The sequence below is a fragment of the Equus przewalskii genome, chromosome 6 (genome assembly GCF_037783145.1).
Source record: "Equus przewalskii isolate Varuska chromosome 6, EquPr2, whole genome shotgun sequence".
NCBI classification, from domain to species: Eukaryota; Metazoa; Chordata; class Mammalia; order Perissodactyla; family Equidae; genus Equus; species Equus przewalskii.
The window spans coordinates 20,540,535-20,561,819 of record NC_091836.1 but is presented as its reverse complement, the minus strand read 5'-3'; the positions used below and the strand labels follow the sequence as shown (position 1 = coordinate 20,561,819).

Here is a 21,285-nt window from a genome sequence, read left to right as displayed (position 1 = left end):
AGGGGACTTGCACCCGCGGGGCCGGGCGCCCCCACCCTAGGTGACTCCAGGGAGGGCCCGACCGGCTGGCTTCACCTCCCCTGCCCCGCGATCGCCCGCGCCTCCCAGGGCCCTCTCCCTCAGGTCTCCGTCCCCTCTCCTTTGCCCTCAGCTTTCTCGGGCGCAGCTCCCACCTCCCTCACTCTCGGTGCGACCCGTCTCCAGAAAACTTCTCTTCGGTTCCTAGCCCAAACCCTAGAGCCGGCTCTCTCAACCCCGTGCAGCTCCGAGTGGCCGAGTGACCGTGGCCGTGGCGGGCCAACCGCCCTTGGAACCCCGCGGGCAGAGGGGGTGGGGCGGGCGCGAGACGGGGTGGGATGGGGGAGGGGCGAGATGGGGGAGGGGAGGAAGCTACGAGAAGGGGCAGAGGGCGGGCCCCTGTAGGGAAGAGGCCCTGGAGACAGAGGCACAGATTCTTGAGAAGTTTCTCTTCCTGATAGGGAGGGAGGGACATCTCCCTTCCTCCTCCCCGAGAAACCCCACAAACCCACCCAGTTTTCATACCCATCCCTGTTGGGGAAAACAGCTTGTCAGGTACCAAATTGTAGGCTCAAATTTTCCAAATGGAGATAGGCCTGGGTAGCCTCTGACATGTGGGAGGGCTGCCTTTGAGAGTCCCACCTGTACCCTTGGGTTCCCCTTATACTTTTGGAGGGCCATGCAATGAGGTGGAAGGCTGGATCTTCTGGTCACTGTGCTAGCCAGCTGTTAATTAGATCAAAGTGCCGTGCTTTTGATATCAAGGCCAAAGTTTCGTACTCTGAAGGTCAGCTTTAGGCAAAACTATTCCTATTTGTAGCACATATTTATTTAACTATCTCCTATATGGTCAGCACCGAAGTCATTCATTCCACCCTCCATATGTACGTTCTTGGTAACATGGAGTGAATACACATTATTTACCATTCAAGACAGTATATAATACACACTAAATTGGGTAGAAATAGAAGGGGGTAGAGTGGGACATCGACCAGAACTGTAATTGGTCAACGAAGTTTCGTGGAGGAGGTGACACTTGAGCAGATCCTTGAAGCAAGACTAAATTTGGGCATTCAGGGGGAGGGCTGGGGAGGCCAAAGAAACGATGTCTTGTGACTAGTTACATTTTCTTATTCTTACAATTCCACATTTGATGATGTAGATGTGTTTCTGTGTGAAGTTGGGGTAGAGTGGGCAAAGAGGAGAGTGACGGAGGATTTCTGGGAGACCTCAACTAATATTTCTTTCCTTTAGTTACTCCTTCCCCACTTTTCCTTCAATGAATGAATCAGGAGAGGATAAAGAATATTCTCTGATTAAACATTTTGTAGAACTCAACTGGAAGTAGCCACCCGCCACCCCTCACACATGGTCCACATGCACCCAGTATAGAGTACTCCTTGTTGACCCTGAAAGCTTAGTTCTAAATTATTTTTCCCAAAGGGAAACTTCCCAGCTATAGATTGATTCCCTAAGACCAGCAAATGGTCTCATAGATGCCACCTGACAGATGTAACATGGATAAGGGCAGGTAATCAAGATCATTAACACAAATTCCAAACTCACACTACTGAAACACCAGGAGAACTTTCCAGGGATAAGTTTGCGTGAGTTATAGTGTTCTCTTTGAATATGAAAGACAGCACATTTTTTGCCCAATGCATCATTTGTTCTGCGAATACCAGTTGAAGAGTAAGAAACCAGAGCGAAGTATAAAATGTACAGTGCAGAAAGCTTAATGGTAACAGTTAACTTGTAAAGTTAAATTGCAAAAGACAGGTCATTTACAACTAACTATAATTTGTATTCATCATATCTTTGGGAGAGGCACAATGCAGAACACATTACATAAATTCCTCATACTCCCTTAACATGTACAATGTACTAAGCCACACCAGGCAACAGGCTGAAATCAGAGCTAATTAACCACTGAGCTTTCTAGAGAAAACTGTAGAGCTAATTTTGTATTTTATAAATATATATGTAAAAATAAATTCAGGCGTAGACTCCATTCCATTAACGATATGTAGACTTATAAGTCTTGATTAGGATATAGTTACAAAAACAGTTCTGCTCTTTTAAATTGTTAGTCATTTTTACCCAATACTCTATTTAATACCTCTTCCTGATTGACATTTTATGATTATTAGTTGCATCTTGCATGTCTTACCTGAGCTGGATTGCTGCCATCCCAGGCAATGGTTGCAGTAGACACCTTGAAATTTAGATTTTTAAAACTTTTCTTCAGAGATAGTAAAAAATAAAACTCATATATAAAAGTCATCAAAATTCATTGCCTATTGAAATAAATGTTTTTAAAGGCAGTTTATTTTGTAAGTAGTACAACTAAAAAAGTAACGAGAGAAAATGTGTGTGGCCTAGTTCTGTTTAAAAAAAACCAGAATGCTTGTTCTTAGGGTTGCTGTTGGTTTGGCCCGCAGTTACTAGAGAAACTCCACGGATCTCATTGCCTTTATGGTTCATGTCTAGGCATGCCTGGAGACCAGGGAGACCCACGGTTTAATCTAAGGAAGAATGCTCGTGGTGTTTTAAATGCCCAAACAGAAGATTGCATTTGTTTTAGACAGCACCAGGAAGGTACCTTTCAGGGGAATTGTTTACTGTTTTATTTAATTTCTGGGCTTTTGGTGATTAGGGTGATGGAGAAGGAGCACCAAGGAAAGGAGGTGAGATTGGTGATTAGGAGGAAACCAGGAAGAGTACAGAAAACAAATACCTTCTGCTTTAGCTCTGGCAAATTTATATTGGCTAGATTTACCACTCCTAGATAAGAGGCTAGGGTGATGGGACTGAGGAATTACAAAAGATGGAGACAACCTATTTTCTCCTGTCAACACACGCAAACACACCATCTGAACATTTTGTATCTTCCATAGCTTTTGATGGATGTTGTCAGGGAGGAAGAAGAGAAGACTCAGACTGATTAGAAATTACCGGATTTTAGCAGCTTCTTTCTAAACCTGTTTTTAAAAAATGTGTGTTTTCTCTTAGGAAATATAAAACCATGTTTTGATTTTTAGATAGATCAGTAATTGTCAGATTACTTTATTAACATTCATAATACTATATTTAGGAACTAGTTTATATGTTGAAGCAAGAGGAGACTGAAGTCAATTTAGTGCCTTTAAAGAACTAAAAATCAGTGAATCCGTTGAATTATGAGAGGATGTTTTCTTTCCAGCTAAAATGAACTGCCAGCAGTTTTTATAATTTTATAAATCTGATTCCATTTCATGGTACTCTTATTAGTAAGAGTGCACCAGATTCTTAATTAGCTTCTTGTTTATATTTATTGATTAATCGATACTGTTGCTTCCAATATGAAAACATTAGATTAATTTATCTTTTAGTAAATCACAATCTAAAAAATAGGCTTTATAATTAAAATTGCTTGAGCCCTTAGTTACGGCTTAGCAGTAGGAGCAACCATGTTGTATATTTACCATCTTTAAGGAACACAGTCTAGGGATTTATGGTCAAGTTGGAGTGATAGACAATTTGTATACATAGATAATTAATTAAGAAAGTTATAGTGTATTAATTATATTAATGTATGCAATATAATAATTTATTATTTATATATTTGTATTATATATAATTATATTAAATACCAAGGTGGCTAGATTAATAGGTGTTTAAAGACTCCTGAATACTAATGTAAGCTTCATTATTGCCAGTATTTAGGAAAAAGGAAAAGGGAAAATCACCAAAAGTTGGGACACAGAGAAGGCTGTATGGAAAATATGGGATCGAGCTAGAAGGAAGAGCAGGACATAGGTAAAGGAAGAAGATGGAGAATGGATGTTCTTGGTAGCAGGAGCAACTTATGAAGGAAAAGCACAAGTATATTCATGAAGACCATAATATACATGGTCAATTGGGAGAGCAATGAGCGTGTTCCCACTGGGGAAGTAAGATTAGAGAGGCAGGTTAGTAGGAGATAGATCATGGAGGACTGTAAATTTCAGGCCAGGGAGTTTTAATCTCATTCTTCTGAAGAATGACTGAAGGACCTATGACTTATATAATGTGTTGTTTTATGGAGATTAATAAATTGGCATAGATTAGAAGAGAGAGAGACAAGGAGACTGAAAGCCCATGGAGGAGGTTATTTTCATCGCCTTGGGATGAAGTGGTGTATTAAATATATGGTATGAATAAGAGAGACTTGTGAAGGACACTTCATAGGACTTGGTGACTGGTTAAAGTGAAGAGAGCGAGAACAAGATTAACCTTCAGGTTTCAATGACAAGTGGAGATGTTGCGAGGCAAATCCAGGCGAAGGATAATTATGATGTGTTTAGGTTTGCGCATGTTTAGTTTTAGGTAATGGAAGGACATTGTGGTGGAGTTAGGTATATGGAGCTGGAACTCTGGAAAGAGGCCAGAAGTGAAGGAGAAATTTAGTAGTTTTCTAAAGCTGTAATAGTTGAATTCGTGAGGATAAATGAGATCCCCAAGAAAGGTACAGTGTCTTAGTTTTCATTGACCCTCCAGCACCTGCTATGGTTCACAGAGGACAGAGTAGCTGACTAACAGCAATGGGCTTTTCCTGAATAGAGAATAGAATGAGGAAAGCAGAAAGCGCAGGAGCAGCTCTGAGAGTATCCAGCTGTATTGAGGGGCTGGCAGGAGGAAGTAAATCTTGAGAAGGGTTAGTCCACAAGGAGAAGCAGCGAGGACGATCACAAAAGCCAGGCTGTTTTAAACAGGGTCATATACACATGGGAATTCAAAGGAAACCACTCCCTTGGCACCACCACATCATAACGTTTGGTCAGCGAAATTAGCCATAGGGCAGCAGGTGACTGCACTGGCCCTACCAGAACGTTTCAGGGCTTTATTCTGTGAGTCATTGGAGGGGCCATGAACTTCTCTAGGCTATGACTAAACAGATTAGCTTTCCTGGGCACTGCCCACCACTGATGAGCTTCTGTGACCTCTCCAAAAAACCTCAGGTAGATTTTCAAGGTTTACAGAGGTAATTTCAAGTGAACACGCAGTCTAGGGGCACAAAGAAAGTCTATTCTTATGAGTTCTAGGATGTGTCCTGTAACGCTATGAAGCCAAATGGAGGAAATTGACTGATTATCTTGTTAATTCATTTACAAGAATGAAAATACGTTAAAATGCCATTCTCTTAAGCATCGTTCTGTGTCTACTTATTCTTGTTTTTATTTCTACTCTCCCCATTTCGCACTTAAGCCATTTTTCTAGGTGGAATTTAAATTCTTTAGTTTTTAAAAATTCCGTAACTCTCACTTGTTATCTTTATTTCCTCTGCATCCATAGAATACATCTCAAGGATTTCATCATGCTGACATTTAGTAAAGTTCATGTGGTCCTTCCCTACTCAGCTCATCTGTAGCTTGTTTCAGTCTCAAGCTCAAGTCCTAATTCCTGGGTAAAATCTTCCTTGGTGCCATTCCCTTGGTGATCTTTCCCTTCTCTAACTCCTTTTGCACTTAATATATTCCTTCTATAATTAGTACTTTCCATTAGTAAGAGAGCATTATTCTCCAATACTCTAATAGCATTTTGAAATTAGCATTTTATTATAATAGTACAGAGTGCTGGTATATGTAACACATATTTATTATATTAGGGCAGAGCACTGTATATACAATTTCTCACACCCTCAAGTATTTTTAGTGGGCTATCTTGGTTTCCAACTTAATGCATGATATATATATCTTTTTGTGCCCTCTGGCACAATGCCACTAACCTTCTGAGTGCTCAATAATGCACATAGAAAATAAAAATAAAATAGAAAAAGGCTTATGGTAAATAAAACACTAGCATGATAACTTTATGAAAAAGAAGCATCATATGGTTTAAGATTCATTTAGTTTATTAGTAAATGAGTTTCTCTTAGTAGGTTAGGCAGCTCTAACCTTAATTTCCTTTGGGTTGATTTGGGTTGAATTTTGGTATATGCAGTTTTGTTTCGATCATATAACTGCCTTTATATGCAGTTTGATCATAATGGGACTGAGTTCCTGTGTGGGTTGTAGAATTAGTTCATTGCTTTACAAAATGGTGCTACTTACTTGTTGTTATCAAAAAAATACACTTTTTGTCTGAAGTGGTATTTTTGCTAAAACGTCTTTATTTTTTCCCTCATTAGCAATGACGTGCATTTGCAAATGGGTGGATGAGCCTAGGGATGTGAGCTGCAGCTTAAGGAATGGCAGCTAATGAAATCAAATAGGGCTGATTAGAAGACTGCTTATGACATCAGAAGTCCAGTGAATTTTATGTTCAATTTAGATGCTATTTTAAAATTATTTTGCCTATGTTTGAACTTCTATATGTAAATATTTTCATTTTATAGATGAAGTTTAGCTAAAATCAAGAAGACAAACGTAGAATCAGATGTTGAAGGTTTATCTTTATTGGTGAACCTTGGGGCTTGAAGATACCTTAGTGATCAAGTTGAATTCCCTCGTGTTAAAATGAAGAAATGCAATTCTGGAAACTATTACTTGTACAAGGCCATTTTGGTTATTTTCATGTTTTATACCATTTGATTCTCTGTTATAAGCTTAATAAAAAGGTAAAATATGTCTTTGATGCTTCCCCTTTGTTCTGTTCTTCATCCTCATTTCACACGGCCAGAAACCTCAAATTTCTTCATTTTCTGTGGCGCCCTCCCCAGGCTTCCTTCCCTCTTCCAAACGTCTCCAGACAGAACACGATCCTTTTCTTCTACTGTGGAGAACTCATTGGACATTTTCAAAAGGAAGTCACGGAAAGACAATGTCTTAATCAAGGCAATAAATGTCATATGATGGGATCTTAGGCATTACGTAAAAACAGTGGAAGAGTTGTTTTTTGTCTTCAAATTTGAGCAGCCATTTTCTATTTTACTTAAATATGAGTTTGGCTTAAGCTGTCCTAGGCTAGAGCTTCTGCTAAAATCTAATATGCTTTCAATGGCCATTACTACTTGGGTGTTTAATTGCCATCGGAAACTCAGTATATCTCAACCTGAACCAACCGTTGTTCTTCTTATACTGGCTCTTCTGCCAAACTCACTTATTTCACTGGTAACATTATTGTCTTGGTCACCATGCTTGAAACATGCAGCAGTTTTTGAGTACCCCATTTCGCAAACTTTGTATCCAAATGGTCACTTGTGTACATATCTGATTTTCTTCTCTAGATTATAAACCTCTTGGAAGGAGAGATGAATTTTCTTTTAATCCCACAGCACTTAGCAGTATCTAATATGTAGTAGATGGTCAGTAAATAGACGCTGAGTGAATGTTAATGATAATAGAAGGTATGGTTGTCATTAAGATGTAGGAGGTGATTTAAATAAGGTGTTTAAAATCATTGTAAACAAGCAACTGAAGGAAGTCTTGCGTGATGTTTAGTTTCTGTTTGATTGTTCTTTTCTGAAATCTAAGTACATTGCTATTCTACTGTTCTATTCAGAACTTCCAAGGCCTGCCTGGGCCTGTTGCAGAAAATAACGCTAGGGGAGGGTTCAAAGCCTCATCAGCTAATGTGTGTCACCAACTTGAAGAGCAATAGAACAGTATGTCATCCAGGAAGGTGAAATAATGAAAGCCCCTGGCACCAGTTTAATATTGTAAATGCAAACATTTGGAAAGAAAAAATTTGAGTATCTGCTAATGCATATGTTGTCTTTAGTTCTGAAGCAAATTTTATTTCCAGCAATACATGAGTAGTTGTCTTGATTTTCAGTTTTGTTACTTCTAAGATAAATTTAAGAAGTAATCTTTGCAAAAGTTATCCCAGCAAAGGCTAGAAAAGACGAGAATAAATGATGCAAATTTGTTATAATAATCTTTGTTAAGCTTAAGGCATTACTAACCACTCAAAAGTGTAAAATAGGGGCTGGCCTGGTGGCGTAGTGGTTAAGTTCTTAAGTGGTTAAGTGGTTAAGTGCTCCGCTTCAGTGGCTTGGGGATTGCAGGCCTGGATCTCAGGTGTGGACCTATGCACTGCTCATTAAACCATGCTGTGGCAGTGTCCCACGTACAAAATAGAGGAAGACTGGCACAGATGTTAGCTTAGAGACAATCTTTCTCAAGCAAAAAGAGGAAGATTGGCAACAGATGTTAGCTCAGGGCCAATCTTCTTCACCAAAAAAAAAAAAAAAAATAACCAGTGTAAAATAAATTTAAAATCTCCTTGATAGCTAGGAGATATCTATTTTAATGATATTCCACCTTTGGTGCACATTAGAATCACTTGGGGAGCTTTTAAAAATCCTGATGCCCAGGTTGTACTCCATCCCAATTAAATCAGAATGTTTGGGGGTAGGAGTCAGGCATCAGTATTTTTAAAAGATATTCAGATGATTCCAAAGAGCAGCAGTTTTGGACCCCTGCAATGGAATGAGGGGGATGAGAAATATATCATGGAAAGCTGAAACAAATCAGATACTGTGAAAGTGGAAGATCATTAATGTCCTAGTCGCACTTTATTTTCATATGTTCTGGGCATATAGTAGATGATTAAATACTTACCAAATTGAATTGAACTAGATTATTAAATCGTGTTGTTACTAGATATCGAGGTGCTCACCCATCCATTTCTGTAGTCCTTGAATCATCATTTCTCATACTTAAGCATCAAAGATGTTACACTAGCCAGTGCACCCCCTAATATCTGTGTTTCTTCTCAGTTCATCACTGGTGAAAGTTTTAGCAGTTACACCACTCCAGCATGCCAGGAGCTATCCATATCCATCTTCTGCTAGTACTAGCAATGAGGTTTTTATTCCAGCCAGCAGGTGAGTAATCCATCTTCAAAATCACATTTTAGAGTTTGCTTCCTTAAAACATTCTGGTACAAACTGTCTTAGACTGGTTCCTTAGAAACAGACTGTGGGATGGGGAGTTGCACGCAGAAGATTTACTGGGGAGTCATCTTGAGAGATATACACATAAGGGAGTGAGAAAGAGAGGACTGGGCCGAGGGAGAGGTGGCCCAGTGATGCGTTGCAACTGAAGTCTCAGCTGTCTTATGGGGAGCTCTGGAGATGGGGTGGCCCTTCAGAGTCATTGCAAATTGAGGCAAAGGGGCCAGGTTTTTGTATCCCCACATTAGCTGTGGCTGCAGGCCACCCCTTGGTCAGTGGCTAACTTACCTTGAGATAGTTTCTGAGAGCAATTTCCAATGAGAGATGCAACTATGAGCCATCAGCATTTGATGGTGCCAGCAGTTGGGAGATGATCGTGTTGACCTTGAAGAGGGGAACTGGTTGAAGGACCTCAGTATCTGTTACAATGTTCAAAATGAATTACCTTTGGCCAGTGGGAGCTCTTCTTGTGTCTTTTGACATCACCCTTTGGTTTTGCATAGCTTCCTTGATTTCTGGTATAATTCATTCCAGGCGCATCTCATATATTACCTGAACTAGAACTGGAATCAGCCATTTCCCCAAGGATTTTTTTTTTTAAGTGGGAAATGGCTGATTCCCATTAAATGAGTGTTAGGATTGTTTATTGATTCTAGGACTTTTCAGTGGACAGAATAATACATATTTTTGAAAAGAAAAAAATCACAAGTTCATATTAATATTGCCATTCCAGATTTAACATTATAGGATTTTTACTTAAATTTGTTTGATTTTACAATTTTATCCCTTTTTCCTTACATTGAAAATCTTAGTTCATAACAATGTTAAATATTTTCATTACCCTATTCTATTCCATCTCTCTCTCTATACATATAACAGTTTCAAAATAGTAGTACTAATGTTACTGTAAACAGTTAGGCTACAGAATGACTTCTAAAGAGTATGTGCTTGCAGCTCTCTCTAGAATATATGCCAGTGTGTTCGAGAGTGACTTGGATTTTGTCAAAGCACTCTGCTTCATCTTTATCCTATTCAACTTATGTACTCATTACATGTAGCAGGACATATTCTTGTCAAATTTACAGATAACAGGTAGCCAAAAAGATAAGGAAATTTATTGGATGGCAAGATCAGAGTCACAGATAATCTGGATTCCCTATAGTGGTGGTCTAAATTTAACACAATGAAATCTGATAGGTATAGCTGCAATAGGTAGTTGTTTTATACACCACTTAAGCCACAAAGCATTAGAAAAGATGTAATAAAATGATAAATATAAACTTACATTTATTAATAAGAAAAGCTATCACTTTTTGAGCACTTACTACATGCTAAGCACTCTGCTAAATGCTTCATATACTTTAATCTTGACAAATACGTTGTAAGACAATAGTAGTAGTATGGTAATTGTCCTAGAAGTAATAATATCTAACATTTATGGAGCATTTACTGAGTATCAGGTGCTGTTCTAGACATTTTACACTTAATTCTGATAACAACCCTACAAAGTGGGTACTGTTGTTTCTTTTATATAGATGAGGGAGTTGAGGCACAGAGAAGTTAAATAACTTGCTAATGTCATGTGGTAAATTGAGCTAGGATTCAAATCTGGCAGTCTGATTCCAAGGCCTTGGGTGCTCTTCTTACCCCCTTTTATAGTTGAGATTTTGAAGATTAGAGAGGTTGAGAAACTTCCCCAAGTTTCTAGTAAGCTAGGGACCGGGATTCAGTCCCATGACACTTGACTTTCTAGCTGATTTCTTAGCTGCTCTGCTGTATAGCCTTCCTGTAACAACGGCTAGGCAGGCTTTAATATGTGATTGACTGTAATTCAGAGCAAGGGAGGTGACAGCCTCACTCTACTCTGTAAGGGGGAGCACACCCGGAGCACTGTGTGTGATTCTGAGCTCCACACGTTAAAAGGGGATTCCTGACATGCCTGGAACTCATCCAGACGTGAGCACCGAGCTCAGAGAAGTGTCTGAGTAATCTGAGTAACATGTCTGTAGGAAGAACTGTTAAAAAGCTGAGAATAGTTAGCCCGAAAAGAGAAGACCCGGGGAAGCTGAACGCTCGTATTTGAAGTGTCTTCATGTGGTGGAGGGTTAGATAGAACCTCTGTAGTTCTAGACGAAAAACTAGGCAGCACAGAGAGAGAATCAAAGAGGTGGACTGGGCTCCTGATAGGGAGGAAGGACTGCCTGATATCTGGAGCTTTTTAGAAATGAAATGGGCTTCCTGCTAAGGGAATGAATTCTTTTTCACGATGAAGACCCTGAATGACCACTTACTGTGGGTTTAAAGACTTTTATGTCAGGCATGGTGGTTCTTAAATTTTAGTGGGTATAAGAGTCACCTGGGGGAACTTGTTAAACACTGATTCCAAGGCCTCACCTTTAGAAGTATTGATTCAGTAGATCTGGGATAAGGTCCAAGAATCTGCATGTTTAACAAGCAGCCCAGTGGGTCCAAATGAGATGGTCAGTGACCCACACTTTGAGAATAAGTGAGATTAGATAAACTCTGAGATCTCTTCCACTTATTTTTTTTGGTGAGGAAGATTGGCTGCGAGATAACATCCATGCCAATCTTCCTCTGTTTTGTATGTGGGACACCACCACAGCATGGTTTGATGAGCAGTGTGTAGGTCTACACCTGGGATCTGAACCCTTGAATCCTGGGCTGCCAAAGGGGAACACACAAACTTAACCATTATGCGATGGGGCTGGCCTCTTCTTCCACTTATTTTACGAATAAACATTTTAGTAAAAAATGATGTAGTCAGTGTAATGATTGTTCAAAGGAAGTTGTCTTAAGTTTTATAAAAGATCCATGACACAACTCTTTGATATGTTGACAAATTACAATTACAGACGAAATTATCAGAAGGTAGGATATTAGGATATGGAAGGAGAAGGCTTGATTCTCAATCTATGTTATAAAAGAGAAGACTTTAATACCAAAATAGAAGATACAAATCCAGTGTGAAAATCTTTAACCACTTTCAATAAAGAACTCACTCTACACATGCCAAGGAGCATCCTGATGGGGACCTGGAAAACGCTATCTGATTATCCTAAAAGACAGCACCTGTGTAAGGTAAAGTACCTCTCAGGCTTTTGGGCCCCATCTTATATAAACTTCAGCCTAAAACTAACAGAACAGGTGTGGGTCAGAGTGTCTTCTAATTCTGGCTCACTTTTTGTTGAGGCTGAAGAGCTTTTGCTGGTAAGTATATTATATGTTTGATTAACCTTAACTTTTACTTAAAGTGTGCAACCTGAGTCACATTTTATAACTATTGTATCCTGAAATGTTTTTGCTCTCTGTAAATATGTTTTTAAAAAGTAGTGCTTATATAGTTTATTGCCCCATATCAGAACTTTTTAAAATTTAAGTTACATAATGATGTTTCATTTGTTTCTTAAATGTATTAAAGTTTTAGAAAGATTTTTTTTTTTGAAAATCGTTAAAGCTGGCTAGTTGAGGAATTGGTGTTCTTGGCTGTTTTTATTGATAGTATTGATGGGCTTATTTAGTTCGTTAAAGACTGGCAAATGATTTCTGTTTTAAATTTATGGTATAAAAACTTCCAAATGGCAATTACATGTTGATAATAAGTTAGACCCTTATTTCTCTTTAATTTCTTCTTGTTTCCTTTTAATGGCTGCAGACTTCTTGTAAGTTTTTCTTGAATCATGAGGGATGAAATTGCAACAACAGTTTTCTTTGTCACAAGACTGGTGAAAAAGCATGACAGACTGAGTAAACAGCAAATTGAAGACTTTGCAGAAAAGCTGATCACAATCTTGTTTGAAACATACAGAAGTCACTGGCACTCTGATTGCCCTTCTAAGGGGCAAGCCTTCAGGTGAGAGCTAGGATGTGGTACAGCAACAAGCAACAAGGGAAGCAACAAGCAAGCCGCAAGCATCAGCAATGATTTTGTTGGCGGTCTATAAGTCACAAAAGTTTTATGGGCTCAAATCATTTGTTTGAACGCGGGCTTGAAAGAAAGAGATGCAGCAGGTGACAGTGCAGTGGAAAATTATAGCACAAACCCCCTATGTGAGGTGGATTAAACAATTCTAATTTATGTTCACCGTGAAAGATATGCAGTGAACATTTGATTTGATGCACTAATTGTGTGATTTAGTAATGCAACTCACATTCTGACTCGCGGTGTAAAAAGTTAATTATGTTTTATCTTGTAAAACTGTGGAGGGTGGGGAAGGGGTTAGGGGAAGCTGGGGGGTGGGGTGAGGTGGAAGCTGTGTGTATCGGGACTATTTGCCTACAACGTGATTCTCCCACGAAAGCACCTGTCACCACGTCTTTGTTTCCCTTTCATTATTTTTTTAAGATGTATCAGGATAAACAATAATCAAAACAAAGATCCCATTCTGGAAAGGGCTTGTGCTGAAAGCAATGTGGATTTTTCTCACCTGGGACTCCCAAAGGAGATGACCATATGGGTAGATCCCTTTGAAGTGTGTTGCAGGTGAGTAATTTCATTGGAGTTAGAGTCTGTGTGCTCTGTGACCCCTGGAAACCTTAGGTCATTTAGTCAGCTCTGTATACCTTTGTGAAAGATGATGCTCCAAAGCCCTGGGTGAGCAGTGAGGGCAGTGGTTGGCTAAGATTTTAGAATCTATTAGACAACACAGACTTCCATTAGGAGAGGATGGAGTGGGAAGCAAAAAGATTTTACATAGTATTTGAAATTTGACTTTAATCACTGCACCCAACTGCCAACCGTAGATTATCACGTCTAAGTGTTATAGGCAAAATCTAGGGGGAACAGTTATTTACCGTTGGGCATTTCAGAGTCCATTAGCTGAAACAAAATAAACTGGTCCTTGTCTTTTTCTGAGCTGTTAACCAAGATAGCTTTTACAGAATACCCCCACTAATTATGACAGTGTAGCAGCTGAAGGTCATAATGCCTCTCAGCTTTGCTGTCAAGCCATTTCAATCTGTTTCTTTTAAGTAACTCTTTGTAAATTAGTGACTTGTCTCCAGAAAAGATTAGAGGTCAAAACTTCGAGAAGTTGAATCCCTACTGAATATTTTCCTTTCCTTTCCTACTTAGGTATGGTGAGAAAAATCATCCATTTACAATTGCTTCTTTTAAAGGCAGGTGGGAGGAACGGGAACTCTCCCAACAAATCAGTTATGCTGTTAGTAGGGCCACGTTGGACTCCTCCCCGGGCAGCTCCTCCGATGAAGAAGGTTGTAACCAAGAACCTCAGATAATTCCTAAAGTCAACAATCCAAAGAGTATTTATCAGGTAAAGTGTGTTCCAGTTCTTCTTTATACTTCTTTTTTCTATTCTCATTCTAAAAAGAATATGCTCACTGTAAAAGCAGAGAACCAAGTGGAAAACATGGAAAAAACAAAACTATAAAGGTTAAAATGACAATATTAACATGCTAGAAGAAGTTTTTCTGTTTTTTTCTTCTTTATATAGTCCTTCTGCTTGGCTGAGTGCTTAGTATGTACACAATCTTTCGTAGTCCCGTTTCTCCATACAGTACTTGAACATACATACGTTTCCTTTCACCTAAATTCCTTCAGAATTAAATATTAAAATTGGTGGGCTTTTTTGCCAGTAGAAAATAACATTCCCCGTGGAAAATTTGGAATATTTAGAAATGGTCAAAGGTCTGAAATCCTGCCACCAGAGCAGTTAAAAAAATTTTTTAAAAAATATTCGTTCATCTTGTAATTTTCTTAGCTAATCTGTTACCGGTAGTCATCTAAATTGTTTCCACATTGTTGTGATATAAAAAAGCTGATTGTTTTTATAGAGATGTCTGAGTTTTAAGTTATTTCTGGAGACTTGATTCTCAGACATGGAATTACTGGGTCACTGGGTATGGTCATTTTATTGTTCTCAATATATGGCCAGAATACCTTCTAGAAAGCTGTCTTTGTTTGTAGTCTAATCAGCTCTATGTGAAAGTGTCTGTTTTATAATGTTCCCTAAAATAGGATGTTCTCATTTAAAAATAATTTCCTAAAAATGCTGTCTATTATAGATATTAACTTAATTAAATATTAAAAAATATTCTCCATGTGCCAGAATATTTTGGGTACTTATTGTCTTACAGATTTTCTCTTCTTCACCCATTTATCACTTGAGGTCTTAATGTATTATTATAGGCTCTTCAAAAGTTAGGAATATTTTAGCCCCTTGACATATTATTGGCAAATATTTTTTCTCTAGCTCGTTTAGTTTTGTAAACTATATATATAGTTTATATATAGTCCTATATGTATAAAAGTTTAAAACTACGTAGTGAAATATTTGCTCTTAATTCTATTTTTATCTTTAAAGATCTTCCATCTAGGGATCAGATCTATAGTCAGCTATATTCTTTTAGTGGAATGTCCTTTGGGAGTGTGGTCTGTAAAGCATCTGTATGGGTCATCTGGGATGTTTAAAATGGCTATTTCTAGACCTCAGCCTTAGAGATCATGATGAGAGAGTTTTGGGTTGGGCCAGTGAGGTGGTGGTGGGGTAGGGAAGAACCCAAGAATACACATAAATTTGAATAAATGTGTTTTTAAATTATTTAGTTGGATTAAAGAATTAATTTTGTTAAAAGATGTCACTTGACTTACTTTATACCTTCCAAAATGCTAGCCAATTTTCCAAAGATGATTATCTACTTTGATTTCTATTCATTGTACTTCCTATGCTTTTGAAAAGCTTAGCTTCTGAGTTACAGGTTTGTATTTGGTCCTTAGAGTTGGCTTATCAGTTTACAGAAGATCTTCATACCCACTCCTCCCCCTCCTTTTTCTTTTCCAGGTTGAGAATTTGAAACGACCCTTTCAATCTTGGTTCCAAATCCCCCGCAAAAATAATATGGTGGATGGCCGTATGGGCCTCCTAGAAAATGCTTATCATGTGTTGCATAAGAACCCTAAGGGTCATAGGGCTGCTGCCATACACCGGGTGGACAGGTACCACTGGGTCAACACGCACCGATAATGCAGTGACTGAGCACTCGGTAGGATAGAGCTCAGAGAAGCTGTGTTACTTTTCTCTGAAAGGAAAATGAGTCTAAGGTTGAGAGGCCCATGAAACTGAAAAAATAACCACATTAGGGACTAGAGTGCATGATGGTGAATCCTCTCACACAGATCATGACTATGTTCTTAGCTGTAATTTAATTCTTATTTAATTTTATGTGAAGTTTTATGTAACACTAGTGAATGTACTCAATAACATGATAGAATGAAGATACTGACCTGTGATAAGATTCAATGAATTATGAAAAGTAGCAGTTTAAATAAACTTATTGTGTTTTTAATACCTTCCTATTTGAGTTTGTTGTAAGAAAGTTTTGAAAGTTTGTTTCTTCATTAGCCATTAAAAAAAGAAAAAGTAGACTTTCATTTAGGGAAGCGAGATCCTCATGGTATAGTATTCTGGTTCTACAAGACCAGTGAGGGCTTGTTTTAAAATTACTTTTTAAGGAGCAAAACTCCCTTGTTTGTGTATCTTTTTAAAAATTTGGTTTATTTCTAAACCTCTTAACAGACTTAATTATGACTTATTTTATAAAAGTGATACATGCTCATTATAAAGAATTCAAGCTAACAGAGTAACACACCCCCAAGAAGAAAAAAATCCCTACTACCCAGCCAGAAATTACCATTATTAACATTAAATGGTGGCCATCTTTCCAGTCATCCTACATATACGTACAGATGTAAGAATTGACACACAATTTATTAAGAAAACACAATAAGAAGACATACTGATTTTTCTGTCTAGATCTATAAATTGTTGAGAGGGGGATCTTGTGACGACTCCAACTATAATTGTGATTTGTCTCTCTCCTTTCAGTTCTATCAGTTTAGTTTTACATATTGTGCAGCTCTGTTGTTTTGTATATATACATTTAGGACTGCTACGTCTTCTTGGTAGATTGACCCTTCTAATCATTATATAATGTCCCTCTCTGTCTCTGGTAATTTACTTTGCCCTGATGTTGCTTTATCTGATATTGATACAGCCACTTCTGCTTTCTTTTGATTAATGTGTGCGTGCTATATCTTTTCCCATCCTTTTACTTTCGACCTGCCTATATTGTTATATTTGAAATGAGTTCCTTGTAGACAGCATATACTTGTCATATTTTCTACCAATTTGTATTTTAATTGGTGTATTTGGGCTATTTGCATTTATTTTAATTGTAGATATGTTAGGTCTCAAGTCTGCACTTTAATTTTCAATTTATTCTGTTTTTCATTTGTTTTCTTTTCCTTGCCTTCCTGTGGGTTACTTGAACATTTTTTTATAATTCCATTTTGGCTTATCTATAGTGTTTTCCAGTGTATCTCTTTGTATAGCTTTTTTAGTGGTTGCTTTAGATATTGCATCATATGTACATAACTTGTGGTCTACCAGTATTGTCATTTTATCAGTTCAAGTGAAGCATAGAAACTTGAATTCTTTGTCATTTATAATATAATATAATTGTATTAAATATTTCCTCTACATTTAGAGTCACATCAGACAGTGTTGTAATTTTAAGTTCAACTGTCAAACATAATTTAGAAAACTGAAGAGGAGAAGGAAAGTCTAGTGTATTTATCCTTATTTTTGCTTACCATGTTCTTCCTGATTTTCCAAGCTTCTTTCTTTCAGAGAATTTCCTTTAGTTTTCCTTTTAGGGTGGGTTGGCTTGTGACATATTCTTAATTTTTCTTCATTTGTGAATGTATTGACTTCTCTCTTTGTTCTTGAAGAGTATTTTCACTGGATATAGAATTCTGGTTTGATGGTTCTTTCAGTACTAGAAAAATGTGACACTTCTTTCTGGTTTCTAATGAGAAATCTGTCAAATTTATTTCCTTTCTATGTAAGGTGTTTTTCTCTGGCTGCTTTTTCTCTGCTTTTAGTTTTCAGAAGTCTAATTATAATATGTCTTGGTGTGGATTTCTTTGGATTTATCCTGTTTGGAATTCACTAAGCTCCTTGAATCTGTAGGTTTGTGTCTCTTTCCAAATTTGAGGATTTTCAGCCATTATTTCTTTGAGTACTTTTATAGCCTGCCTTTTTTTCTCTTCTTCTGAGACATTGATGACTTGAATGCTAGATCATTTGTTACAGTACCAAAGTTCTTGAAGCACTATATGTTCATTTGTTCAGTCTTTTTTCTCTCTGTTGTTCAGATTGGGTAATTTCTTTTGTTCTATCTAAACATCTAATGCTTTCTCCGCGCCCCTCCCCCCATCCCTTCCATTTTACTGTTGAGACTATCCAGTGAGCTTTTTAATTTGGTTTTTGTATGTTTCAGTTTTAAAATTTCAATTTGATTCTTGTTTGTCTTTTATTTGCTGTGACTTTATAGTTCCTTGCCAAGACTTTCTATTTTTTCATTTGTTTGAAGCATGTTCATAATTGCTTATTGAAGAATTTTTATGATGTCTCCTTTAAACTCATTGTCATATAATTCTAAAATCTTGTCTTGGTGTTGCCATGTATTTATTGTCTTTACTCAGTGTTATATCTTTCTGGTTCTTAATATGATAAATGATTTTTGACTGAAACCTGTACAGTTTTGATGTTATAAGACTTGACATCTTATTTAAACTTTATTTTAGCTGACTTCCTTTGATACCATTCTAGTGGAGGGTGCTGCCTTGTTACTGCCTTGTGGGAGACAAAAGTCCAGGTTCCCCAGTTGGTCTCCAGTGATACCCAAGGAAGGGGTTCCTCATATCTGCTGGGCAGGTATGGAAGTTCCAGCTTCCCATATGGTTTCCACTAATACTTTGGTGGGGGTGGCCTCATTACTGATGGGCAATGGTAGAAGTTCTGACTCTCTACTTGGCATCCACTAATGCTACTTGAGCAGGGAGGTGGTAGTGAGGGGCCTCATTACTGCCATATGTTGGTTGATGTACAGATTCACCATGTGGTCTCCACTAACACCATGAGGAGGGGGCTTTGTTTCTGCCCTGTGGGGATGAAAAGATGAAAATTGCCAGCTCTCTGCTCGTCTTCTCACATGGCGCCAGAAGGAGGTTAGGGTGCTTTGTTGGTAACCTGGCAAGGGTGGAAGTTTAGACTCCCCATTCAACTTTTGCTGGCATGGATGAAGCCAGTTTTTTCTTTTCTGTGATGTTTGGCTAGAGTAAAGCAGTTGTTGTTTAAAAGTTTTCTATCTTGCTACACTGTCCCTCTCTTAATCCTTTGGCTAGAGACAGCAGGCTTTTTGGGAGCTTTTTTGGTCTGTGCCCATTGGTGTTTATGGGTTGCTGGCTTCTTTATTTCCAAGTCTGTAATATATGAGGGGAAAAAGATAATCTGTGGGGTTCACCACCATATCCTGCTATGGATTCTGAGGTCCCTAGCTGGTCTATTTTCTTCTCTACACCTTCCAGAATCTTCTTGTTTGTTTTTTATAAATAATGTCCAAGAGTTTTAGTTGTACTCAGTGGGAAGAGTATGCCTACTCCATCTTCCTGGAAGCAGAAGTCTGTGTACTACTTTTGAAATAAAAAAAATTTTTCTTGAAACAACTAAGTATTATATTTTGGGGAGAAGGTCCTTTTTGTTAATAGTTGGTAACATGGCTTCTATATCTATTGAGGTTTTCTTATCCTTTTTCTGGTCAGTGGGCTGTGCATGTGTGTGCACACAAGCTAATTCCTTAAAGATGACTAGAATCTTAAAACTTTTAAAAAGAAGCTTGCTATTGACTCAGCAATAAATACACATAATGCAGCAGGAAGGAGAACATGATCCCTGGCTTGTAATCTGTGGTATTTCCATTAAAAAGCATGTGCTTATTAAAAGCTTGCAGCTGTTAGTATATTAATGGAATCAGATGAAGAGCCCAAGAAGTCAGCCAGGAAGCTAATATCATGTTTTGGTAGATGCCTTGCTCAGCCAAGAATGAGGAATATAAAAGAAAGATCTTTAATTTCTGCATGACTTTTTCTTTGCCATCTCTCTCAGAGGCCCTGGACTCTTGGCTTAACTATTCTAAATAGTCTTGTGTGTCTGGTTTAATTAATCTTCACTATGCTCTCTGGGAAATACATTTCATAATTTATGTGAATAGCTTAATAATGTTCTTCAGGACACACTCAATATTTACCATAGCAAGCTACGATTTACCTTCTCAAAGTATGGAGAAGTCTTTAATTTTATGAAGTTACTATGCATTGATTTGGGGGTGTGTGCTATCTTTAAGAGATCCCAGGTCACGGAAGGGACAGGAGAACAGCTGCCTCATAGTCCATTCTTATGGGCAACTACCAGTTTATTGGTATCTGTGCTATGAAGGCAGCAGGTGATTTTAATTGAGATAGTAACTAATGAAACAGTTTTAAGGCTGACAGATTTGGTACTTATTTTGCCTGATGGCTAATCTAATCATGTAAATAGAATGATATTTAAGATAAGTGACTAAACTCTAGCAGCAAAGAAATGAGAACTCAACGTCAGTGTAAGATGGGAGAAATGGTTGAGTTCGATGTAGTAAGTTGATTCTGAGCAGATCTTCTTTATGGCTGATTTAAAACTCTTTGTTAAACCTTAATTGTAAATCTTCTTGTCTTGTTGTCTCACAGTGTTTTTTATTTTATGTTCCCTAAAGTTATTTACCATTAGTATTTTGGTTGGATTTAGAGTTAAATCCTCAGCCATGTATGGACACCTCTTAATTATGACAAAAGACCTTCAGTACTAAAAAGTGTTGAATATGTGATGGATACTGAATTCACTAATTAGTTATCATTCATTATCTACCTACATAGTGTGTTTGTTTAAAGGTTGTTTTTTTTTTACTAGCCTGTCTGTCTTCCATTGCTTGAGAGACTCAATAAACCTTGTATATAAAAAAAATTCCTTCTACTTCTCATCTTGGGGCACAATAAAGAGAATTATCCATGTGAGAAGCAGCTTAAATTGCTAGCATTGGATTTGTAATATGAGCAGCCTTTTGATTTGGAGTTTGTATTTGAAAAAATTTCTTCGGCTTACATCGAATTCATGTGATGGTTGTGTCTCTCCTGATCAGCACTCAGATTCACCAGGAAAATTGTTTCATGTGGCAGCTGATCTCTTTGAGGTGTTCCAACCAAGGCCTACAAAGTGAATTTTGTGTGTGCCATGTGGCCTATATTTTATGTACTCTCATTCCAGATCACCAAATATTGTACAAATATACCTCTGTGACTCAGTAACAGAGAATTTTAGATGTTAGCCTAATAAATGGTAATATATACAAACTTTACATTTCTAGAAAGAGGTCCAGTCAATATCTTTAAATAATGAATATTTAATAAGATATATGGTCTAATGATCTTTTAGTCACAGTGAAAATGTCAGCATGTTATTTATCTTTGCCAAATATTAGACCCTGGTATGATATATCTA

The 21,285-nt window shown here is 37.8% G+C and overlaps 2 protein-coding genes across 9 annotated transcripts in view; one reads left to right on the top strand and one right to left on the bottom strand.

Annotated features, from left to right (window-relative positions):
• Nucleotides 1–2,464, bottom strand: part of HOATZ (HOATZ cilia and flagella associated protein) — a 31,499-nt gene extending 29,035 nt beyond the window's left edge. For 3 of the 6 annotated variants that reach the window (XM_070623083.1, XM_070623085.1, XM_070623087.1), the window contains exon 1: nucleotides 2,189–2,464. The gene's annotated coding sequence lies outside the window, so the exon portion shown is untranslated. Of the gene's footprint in view, nucleotides 1–173; nucleotides 318–2,188 lie in introns of those variants that run through there. The other 3 variants (XM_070623084.1, XM_070623086.1, XM_070623089.1) reach the window with 2 other exon arrangements.
• Nucleotides 483–16,198, top strand: BTG4 (BTG anti-proliferation factor 4). Of its 3 annotated transcripts, none has more exons than XM_070623082.1 (6): nucleotides 483–573; nucleotides 11,749–11,974; nucleotides 12,549–12,746; nucleotides 13,239–13,376; nucleotides 13,968–14,166; nucleotides 15,694–16,198. In XM_070623082.1, exons 3-6 carry the CDS (start codon nucleotides 12,574–12,576, stop codon nucleotides 15,874–15,876), a joined length of 693 nt encoding a protein of 230 aa, XP_070479183.1. In that variant the 5' UTR covers nucleotides 483–573; nucleotides 11,749–11,974; nucleotides 12,549–12,573; the 3' UTR covers nucleotides 15,877–16,198. The 3 variants fall into 3 exon arrangements, with proteins under 3 accessions (XP_070479183.1, XP_070479182.1, XP_008525489.1); XM_070623081.1 differs by lacking the exon at nucleotides 483–573 and adding an exon at nucleotides 7,190–8,806; XM_008527267.2 differs by lacking the exons at nucleotides 483–573; nucleotides 11,749–11,974 and adding an exon at nucleotides 8,697–8,806 and having other exon boundaries at nucleotides 15,694–16,010.
• Nucleotides 16,199–21,285: the final 5,087 nt, after the last annotated feature.

Excerpts from the sequence above, each read along its gene's own strand:
- BTG4 (XM_070623082.1), top strand. The coding sequence starts at position 12,574 with ATGAGGGATGAAATTGCAACAACAGTTTTCTTTGTCACAAGACTGGTG. Across the intron at positions 12,747-13,238 it reads TCTAAGGGGCAAGCCTTCAG|ATGTATCAGGATAAACAATA; the intron begins GTGAGAGCTAGG and ends TATTTTTTTAAG. Across the intron at positions 14,167-15,693 it reads ATCCAAAGAGTATTTATCAG|GTTGAGAATTTGAAACGACC; the intron begins GTAAAGTGTGTT and ends TTTCTTTTCCAG.